This window comes from Nelumbo nucifera, chromosome 3, assembly GCF_055504915.1.
Source record: "Nelumbo nucifera cultivar China Antique chromosome 3, China Antique-T2T, whole genome shotgun sequence".
NCBI classification, from domain to species: Eukaryota; Viridiplantae; Streptophyta; class Magnoliopsida; order Proteales; family Nelumbonaceae; genus Nelumbo; species Nelumbo nucifera.
Genome location: NC_142651.1, coordinates 7208540 through 7218369, shown reverse-complemented (window position 1 = coordinate 7218369; position 9830 = coordinate 7208540). Strand labels below are relative to the sequence as shown.

At 37.4% G+C, this 9830-nt stretch overlaps 1 protein-coding gene across 6 annotated transcripts; it reads right to left on the bottom strand.

Moving 5' to 3' along the window:
• Positions 1-1486: 1486 nt before the first annotated feature.
• Positions 1487-8598, bottom strand: LOC104593065 (uncharacterized). Of its 6 annotated transcripts, none has more exons than XM_010252736.3 (16): positions 8333-8520; positions 8207-8246; positions 6738-6917; positions 6504-6615; positions 6141-6302; positions 5130-5234; positions 4420-4503; positions 4228-4343; positions 3998-4099; positions 3807-3920; positions 3644-3700; positions 2421-2487; positions 2267-2320; positions 2071-2145; positions 1942-1977; positions 1487-1801 (listed from the first exon to the last, which is right to left on the bottom strand). In XM_010252736.3, the coding sequence occupies exons 3-16, from the start codon at positions 6764-6766 to the stop codon at positions 1688-1690; spliced, it is 1227 nt and encodes a 408-aa protein (XP_010251038.1). In that variant the 5' UTR covers positions 6767-6917; positions 8207-8246; positions 8333-8520; the 3' UTR covers positions 1487-1687. The 6 variants fall into 6 exon arrangements, with proteins under 6 accessions (XP_010251038.1, XP_010251043.1, XP_088756278.1 ...); XM_010252741.3 differs by having other exon boundaries at positions 6738-6778; positions 8333-8450; XM_088900152.1 differs by having other exon boundaries at positions 6738-6822; positions 8333-8449.
• Between the last annotated feature and the right edge of the window lie 1232 nt (positions 8599-9830).

Genomic DNA, 9830 nt, shown 5'->3' with positions numbered 1-9830 from the left:
AAGTATTTCTCGCATTGGATTGGACCCATCTTTAACGGTTTTATATTGGATTGGGTCACGTTGGACCATTATCCAGTCCATTGATAGAAGAATACAGGTGTCAATGACAAGGTTTGAATTGAAACCAATCTAAATTGGAATGGGCCAAAATGGTCCAAAATATTCATTGGATTGGATCTGGTCCATTTATAATTGACTCATATTGGAGCGGATCAGATTGGACAAAATCAAGTTTAATTGGCACCCCTATTCGTAAGTACTGACCTTCCAATGTCCAGAATAGTATAAATGTCCAATTCACTCTTTTTTTATGCTTTTTTGATGAACGAAAGAGTAAATGCAATTCAGTTTCTAGTGAGCACCAATCGAAACCGGACATTTCACCAGCTGGATGGATGAATTATGATTAGGCAAGGGGAGATAATGCATGTGTTTGGTTCCGTTTACGTTTATTGAATAAACGTTTGTACTTTGTTTGTTGGTAAAACCAAGAAAGATAATAATTATTATCATTTATGACAACTAGGCACCACTAAGTGCCACTAGGCTCCACATCAGCGTAACAGTGAAAAAACGCCTGACCATTTATGGAAGCTTTAAAAAATGACTTCCACGAACGGTTGGCGTGCACAAAAAGTGAAGTCCACTTTTGTCATTCTCAATGTGTATGGAAGAGCAAGAGAGAGAAACTGCTAAAGTGGTGCCCATGTGGCAACGTTTATTGAATAAATGCCCACGGAACCAAACACCCTGAAAGAGAGGCTATTTCCTATCTTCACTTGCCATGCTTATCATCTGCCTTCTGCCTTAAGTTTTTTTTGGGTAAATTTCTGAAACCTCCACTAAAGTTTCCAGTTGTTGCTAAAACCTCCCATGAAATTTATCAATTGCAATCACCTCCCTTAAACTTTCTGACATAATTGCAAGTAGACATCCTTTATTAGAATCCTCTAAAATGAGGCATGAAAATGTCCAAAATACACATACAACTACTTTTGAACAAAATGTTTATTTTCCAAATTTTGTCTTCATATGAATTGCCAGCCCAAACCCTTGCAATTTCATTTATGAAATTGAATTATTTTTCAAAATTTCACTTCACATCAACCGCTCAAAGGTAAAGTTGCAAGTTTAAATTCTCTATTTTTTGTTGTTTATTAGGTATGTATTGTTTTCCTGTAGAGACCAGCTTCGATAGTAATTGCATGGGTATTTTAAACATTTTTATACCTATTATTAGAGGATTCTAACAGAGTCTAGTTTCAACTGTATCAGAAAGTTACGGGAGGTTTCAGCAACTTATCTTTTTATTTTTTGACACAAGGGGTAACCCCCCAACCCTGGTAGCATTGAGATTTGATCCCAATTCCCAAGTCTCTATTCCAACGAGTAAGAGATCCAACCAACTGAGCCACCATCAGTTGGCTGATTCGCCTTAAATGTATTCTTCTTAGCAGCTCAACTCGACTTTGTCCTGATTGTGAAATTTAAAAAGAATAAGTGATTATTGATTATTGATAGAATCCACTATCTACAAATATGGTAGAGGTTCTTTTATCTTCTTGACTCTATGTAGTAAGCTCCTAAGCAAAATGGATCCATAATGGTATTTGTAGCTGTACATGATCAGCTCATGGTTTCCTGTCGCTGTCATTCAGCTTCTCTTCCTATTATCCATCTTACCCCACTACCAAGTGGTAGAATTGGGTGGATCAGTTCCAATTTCTTTGTAATACGCCTTCTCCGCATTTGCCACTCGGCCTTGAAACATCGTCCACTCTTTTCTACATCTTTCTCTCACCTGAGACCAGAGGAGAGGTTGAACAACGTAAGAACATGAGATGGCCAATACATTAATCCAAAATTGAAATAAATGAAAGAGGGGCAGAGGGCAGCTCTGCAGCTCTGCCACAAAAATTAAAGTAGAAATGTACTGCATACCCCTTGCCATGGTGCCTTCCCATTCTGTGTTTCCCCCTGTTAAAAACAAAAAAGCAGTTCAGCTTCTGTTTTTCTTTTGGCTTAAAAAAAAAAATCAAAAATGCATGTTGACCATTTGTTTTACTTTACCTGGTTCCCAAGTGAGGGAACAGTCTGATGAACAATCCACTGAGCATCTACAACGCCTATTTTCTCATGAGCAGGCTGTTTTCAGGAAAATTAAAAAAAAAAAAAAAGAAGCTTGACCTTAGAAACAAGTGATAACATAATTAGCGAGGAAAAACCATGCCTCGTAAAAAACTTAATAATGAAAGATCACCCTGACCTCTACACATCTCCTCAAAGCAAAGTCGAGCCCCCATCCATGTACCAAGTCATTCTATAGTCAAACATAACAAGAGTAATTTGACGACTTCAGAGTGGAGAGATAATTGGATTAATAAGAGTTGAATGAACAAAAATAGGAAATCACCCTTTACCTGAATCATATGCCACACACATCGCCAAGCATCACGAGAAAACACAGGTGCCATAATTTCAACAAATCTGCATGTAGTAGAATGTATTAGATATATGTACAGCGGAGAAGTATGATATGATAATATAGGTTAACAGCAGGGCATATGTTGCTGGATGAGCCGATGACAATCCAGGATTCATCTATGACAACCCAGGCTGAATGTGTTTTCCACTAAACTCTATACAACCGTACAGTCCTTGCAACATGGAAAAATGAACTCCTTGTGGATATTTTCAATTAAAATTTTGAAATAATAGAGTTGCTTCAATATAGCATCACTTGCTTAATTGTTCAATATGGTGGGGCATGGAGCTGAGATGGACTTTGGAAGGGAACACAAGATCAATCTATGGTTTTCTTGGATAATCTGGATTGGCCACATCTCCTAGAGTTCAATGAATCTTCTATAATTTGGCTTTGGCCAATGTAGTCCTACCTTTGTATTAAGGGTCAGGTTAGATGCCATCTGCCTCCCCAACCATTAGATGTATTTATTTTCCCACTTATGACAAAGTGTTTAGAACTATAATCTGGGTGCAGTTAGAGAAATAGTTATAAGGCCAGCAATGTTGAATGGAGCAAAGTGTTGGGCAATTAAGAAACATGTCAAAAAGCCAAGTGTAATGGAAATGCAAATGATGAGAAGGATGAGTGGGAAAGCTAGAAATGATAGGATTAAAAATGAACTTACCCAAATAAACCTAGGAGAAACTCCAATGGGTGATAAAAAGAGGGAAAGCAGACTAAAATGTTTTGGGCACATGCAGAGAAAACCATCTACAGCATCACTAAGAAGTAATCTATCACAAGTAGAAGGGGCTAGAAGAGCTAGGGGCAGGCCAAAAAGGACAAAGGTTGAAGCAGTGAGAAATGATTTAATGGCTCACAATTTAACAATGGATACTGGATGGAATGGAGGAACAGGATTCATGTAGTCAACCCCATAGGGGGCATGGTTTAGATGATGATGGGTTAGAGAAATTTTCTATTGAGGCAAACTGATGGGACAATCTCCTCTAGAGATCAGAGGGTTTGCTGAGGCCCTTCCTCTCATCCTTGCCTTTCTTTATTTGAAGGGGAACAAAAAAAAAGAAAAAAAAGGAAAGAAACAGATAAACACCAAAGTCACACATTTAAAAAACCTATTATTGCAAGAAAATAAAAACAATATAGTGTCCATACGCTGCACATGGTGGCAAATGGGGGTCCGGACACCAGCCTGGTTTCTCTTCCGTTTGTCTGGTAAAAGAAGGGGGGGAAAGTCAATTCTACAACAAAGAATTTATATTGACAAACAAAAACAAGGAATGAAGAGAAGTGGGTTGCAAGGAGGGTTTATTCTTACTTGTGAACTTCTTGGTCACCCCTTCTCTTTGTCATCTGCCATGTTAACCGATTGTTTGGCTCTAAACCGGGCTGTGAAATCTCCAAACCATGCTTCCTCACCAGTTTTATATATCTAAACATAGAGGAAAATACACTCTTAAGTTTCTAGATTGCATGGACTCCATTCTCATTAAAAGAAATTAGACTTACTCTTCAGCATCAAAATGTTCAACTCCTAGATCTTCATCCCAGATAAATATGTAGTCATATGGAGCCACAATATCAGGGTGTAGAAACCGTTTGGCATACCACCTTCAACCAAATTTCAGAGTATTTAGATAGTTTACAACATAAAGAAGAATGACATAGACTGGCTACAAGTATATTACTGATTTACCACCAGGAACATAGAAATAGAGAACCAGTTGAAGCAGTCTCACCATTTAGTTTGCTTCCGAGCACTAACATGGATAGCCCTCTTTGACCACTCAAATTCATCCCATTCACTAGTCCGGCCATCATAGTGGAACAGCAGTATTGTAAAGTTTTCTGAAAACTGTGGTAGAAAAAAGTTAAGTGACCACACACACACACACAGGGAGAGAGAGAACGAGAGAGAGAGAGGACCAAACCTTTTTAACTGCTGCATCAATATTATTCTTTTGTTCATAACCAACAGTGAAAGTTACAAGATACTTTTGCCTGATGGTTAGGTCCTGTAAGTGTCAAAAAACTGATGAAACACCAATTGAAACCAACCATGATACAAAGGCTTATACATCAAACAGAACCAAAAGTTTTTTTACCAGTGGCTCTCTTATCAGTTTAACTAGATTCGTGTAGATGCATAAATGAGAAGTTTCAAAACATCACTTTACCTTTTGAATTGTTGGATTACTTAAAAACATTTAGATATTATAAATAGATCTTTTTATTTGGCTAAATTGTATAGACCTAGTATTATACCTTGCCTCATCCCTAAATATGTTTGATGGAAGGGGCAGAATATATATAATTGTATAATTGAATATTAGGATCTTTAATTTCACTATTCCTACACAAACATGTTTGTTCTTAGTCATTCTGCATTTAGTATTTTTTTTCTGCTAGCATGCAACCTGCAAAGTTATATTTTTGCCTTGCAACAACAAGGAAACTAAAACACCAAAAACACAAATGATACGCGGGGATAGGATCCCATATTTGTATCCATGCAGATAAGTGCAAAAGGTGTGATAAACACAAACAGATACTAGAGATGGAAAGAAACACAGCAGATAACATATGAGATTCAAATGAAGATATGTATGCTCAGATGAAGATCACATTAGAAAACACAAACCTCACTAGGCTTTCCCCACAACCTTCGGAGATAGAGATCTGACTCAGAAGCAACAATTCCTGGGGGCAGTCTTTCTGCACCTCGGGGATTTGTTGGAACCCATATCTGCATCCGAATGACAAGGAGTGGAGTTAATGTTAGCACAGTAAAGCTCATTTAAGTATTTAAATACAAACTTAAACATGAAGTATTTAGAAGTTTCTGAGCCAATTATTGCATATATCCAATAAATAGAGTTGGAAAAAGGAAGAAACCACTTTGGAGTATCAAAGCTAGCTTCCTTATAACAGAACTTAAAATAAAACAAATAAAATGGGGAAGAAAGAATGGAACCAAAAAAAAAAAAGATAGTGTGAGCACACACTCATAGTCTTTTCTTTCTGCTATTTAGATACTAACAGTTGGCAAAATCTTAATGTTGTTCCAAACATGTGTTAATTTCCATCATTAGTCCCATATTAGTTTTACAATATTAGATAAGAAGCTTAAAATTCCAATCATTAATCATTAGCAATTTAAACTTGAAGTAATAATTGCTAAATCTAAATTAATAAACTCTTTGTCTGATAATAGATTGTTAAATCCAAGAGGTTTTCCTACTTGAAATTTCGCAACTTGAAGGTAAAAAGACGAGCTGAGGATGGATTTATCATGTATATGGAAAACGGTTTAGCTGATTCCAAAGTTGTCACTTTGAAGCAAGCTTAGTACAAACAGTTGAAGCATTCATTGCCGCATTTTTAAGCAATATTATCAGACTTGGCCATGGTTTAACCTGAATGCTTTACCATGCATGTTATGGTTTAACCAATTAATCCATTCAAACCGTGAAAACCATCATTTAACCAGGATTTGAAAAGTTACTACCAGTTCAACCACCCAGCCTGGTTGGTGGTCCAAGTGTTACAGCACTGGTTTCGAGACCAAAAATAGTGAATCTCAAAGCAGTATTGTTTTATTTCATCACTCAAATTATATATATTAAACTAAGATTAACAAAATAGAGTATACCTTGGAAGTCTCATTTAAATTTTGACCTTGAGACGAGCTGCTTCTATTAAACTTTGGTGAAGGCCAGGAACGGGGCAGAAATGTTTCAGATGGACGACCTGAGTTTTTGTCTTCAATGTAACTAAGATCAATGGAAGGGAGTAGGCTGGATGGGAAGTTCAGCTGCCAAATTCACAAATTGGAAAATCATTATCCCGTTATTGATTAAGACCAGCATAAGATGAATAAAGAGATATTATAAGAAAAACAAAAAACATTGTCCCCTAATAAGTAATAACAGCATATGATGAATAAGAAACTACCCCCCCCCCCACCCACACACAGAGGTTGTAAAACTTAGTTAACAAAGTAAAGTTTGTATACCTTAGTTAATGATATTGTTGGAAAGGATACTCCTACCAAGAATCCAAACACAACTCCAACAAATGTTGTGATAATAAGCCTCATGCTCTCATTTGGTTTTCTTATAATTCCACTGCAACCAACAATAGGTCAACATTAAGAAAATAAAATCGCCTCCATTGCCAATAAAATTATGACTTCAAAATATCCCAAACATGAACTATTTTCACAAAGAAAGCACAAGGAAATTCTTACCTGCGTCCAAGAGTCCCCATTTTACTCATGATCTTCTGATTCTATAGCCACAACAAAAATAAAGCAACAGTCCAGCAACTGTGAGCTGCTCCACATCGCTCAATGAGTTTGCAGTTGCCAATGATTCAAAAAAGCACAGTCCCTCGTGAAAATCAATGCAATTGAAAAGGAAGACAGTACCTGAAATAGTCACGTAGAAAGATGTGAATTAAAGAAAGGTATTTTCAATCAAAAGTTATGAGTGTTTTTCAGAACAGTAATAAGTACCATAATAAGAAACTTAGCTCCTTCTGATAGTAATAATACTAGGATTGGTCAAACAGAGAAATCCAAATACTGAATAATAATGGATGTAGAGACATTATTCTAAAATTTGAGAAATCTGAATACTGAATAAAATTATTCTAAAATTTAAGAGACTCAACTAAAGAACTAGCACAGATTCAAGAAGCAACTTTCCGTCTCAGGATATGGATAATGGATGAAGAGACATTATTAAGAACCACTAATGAAAACCATCTGAAGGTACGGGTAATAGTAACAACCAAGTATCTTCTTCCCTTTAGAGTAGTGTTATCAGAACTAATGTATTCATGAACAGAACCGTTCCTCTATTGCCCCCCAGAGAAATAACATCTCAAAGTGCTCCCCCCCCCCCTGTTCAATGAATATTTCTGACGTACCCATGGAAGAAAATCAAGGCTTACCAATCCAAAGGTTAAATATCTCAATATGGTCGCCAAAACATTCAAACCCTTTAAATGGGGAGAAAAACGAATCAAATGAAACCTTTCTTAAAATTCCATACTTTAATTCTACAGGCAAACACCCATCTTTACTGAATCAACAAGGAACCATGTGCTCACTCCCATCGATAACATCTAAAAGACTAAAGCAAGGTACCACCACCCTTCATTGAATCCCTCAATTAGTAAATGCTTGAAGAAGCAACCATGTGCACTTTTTGACCAATAAGTACGTTCAATTGATTTTAATACGTAGAATCCGGTTCCCAAAAAACCAATCGAAACGAATAGCTGGACGTACTACGTCCTTGTAACAGAAGATACAGAATACACGGAAAGATTCATCCTGCAATTAGAAGGCAAACGCCACCGCCCTTGATTATTAGCTAATTTCGCTATTTTAAGAATTATATCTGAATTAAATAATAAAAATCAAGATATAAAGTTCTTGCGTATAAAAGCAGAAACTCATGAAAAATCCTAGAGCTAAAGAAATGAAAGAAGCAAGCACAGTGGCCTGAAGCATCATAATTCATAACAGAGCTACGAATTGAGCTTCTAGTCGAGAGCTAATTGTAAACAGGTAGTTTAAGTTGTACAAAAGAAAGCAAAGTAATTAGTAAGGTTCCAGTAGCAGTAGGGAGATCTACTTGGACAAGAATGCACAAGAGCTCTAGTGACCATTACAATTCACAGTTATTAAAAAGAACAAAAATAACGCACCTGGAATCGAGAAGGAAGAAATGTCCACCGGCGACAAACCCTAATGAAACAAGAAGAGAGATCACTAAAGAGGGAGCCGAAGAGAGAGAGAGAGAGAGGGACAGAGATATAAGCCTGGAAAATCACGATAAGAAAAACCGCTCGAGGAGTCAGAGCAAAATAAACGTGGTCCGGCAGCTCCAATCTGCTCAACTTCGTGATTGTTGCTTTTAAGCAATGAGTAACCTCCGAGAAAACGAAGAAAGAACCAAAACGAAAGTACAAAAAAAAAAGCTGCTTTAAGAAAAAAAGAAAAAGCAGAATGAACGAACAGCAGAATTTACGAACGTAGAGGTATGATTTTATCCGTGAACTAATGAGAAGAAGGTGGGAGTTTGAGAAGAAGTCATACCAAAACTCAAGAGAGAGAAAGAGAGTCAAAATTTCAATCTTGTTTAATTATTTATTTAATAGATATAATGAATGCCGGGAACCGTTTGGGTTGAGATTTCCGTTTCGTAAATTCCGTCCCGCGTTGGTTAATGGTTATGGACTTAGGTTGGCCCCTTTAGGCCTTTAAAAAGCAGTTAGGAATTTTTGGGTTTTAGTAACAGAAAAAAATAAATAAATAAATAAGCAGTGAGGAGGAATTCGGGTCCACTATAAAATTAAAATTTAAAAGCGCTTTTTGTAGAGAATCCGAATGCATAAAAAGAGAGAGAAGATGGAAAAAGAGGAAAGCGCACCAATGCATTACGACTTACGAGCGCACAGTGCGCATCACATTTCACATGGTCCAGCCCTCGTGTTCGTGTGTTAACCCATTTAACTCATTCCGGGTCGAAATCGGATTCAGTCTAGTGCTGATGCAAGGCGGTCAAGATTGTTCGAACAGGCCTTGCACTGACTGAAGCTGGGCTCTCCCGGGTCATACCAGGTTTATGTGTGATCCGTGTTTGTCATAAAAAATAAATAAATAAAAAAGAAAGCTTCCGCCGTCGTCTCTTCCCTATGTTAGGCCTTTGATGGTATAAAAGGTAGAACAGACAAAGAGGAAGCTTGACCAATGACTAGTACATGTTCTACTTTTCCCAAAGTCCAAACACATATTAATTTGGTCCACCGTCGTCCGACCTCCGTTCCTCCCTGTAACCAGTAATATTACTTTCATAACAACTTCTCTTTGCCACGTGACAAGAAGGCTCGCTTTCCTTTCCTTCTCGGTCAAGAAGATAGATGGGTTGGACGGTTGGGTGGGTCGTCGCCTGCATACCTGCCAAAAGAAAAAAAGGGGCAGGAGTCGTCCACCACCAAGGCTACAGCCGTGTGGTGTGGTTTGGTGGGGACTGGGGAGACACTAAAATGTGAGAATTCAAATCAGCCCCCACAACATACAAAATAGTTTTCCACAATATCTTACACTACATCTCTGTCATGTATTAAGAACATCTCATGATATCAGAAATAATGAAACATCATCGGGAGATGTTCCCATTATATAGCAGTAGCAGAGATGTGCTGTGGGACGATATAAGAAACTATCTTGTGAGAGGCTCTCCTAAAATATCGGCAAATTCGGATTTACCAGACTTTGATAGTTGATACTTGACACTTTATTCTCCCCGCCATGAATCGACTCGTCACT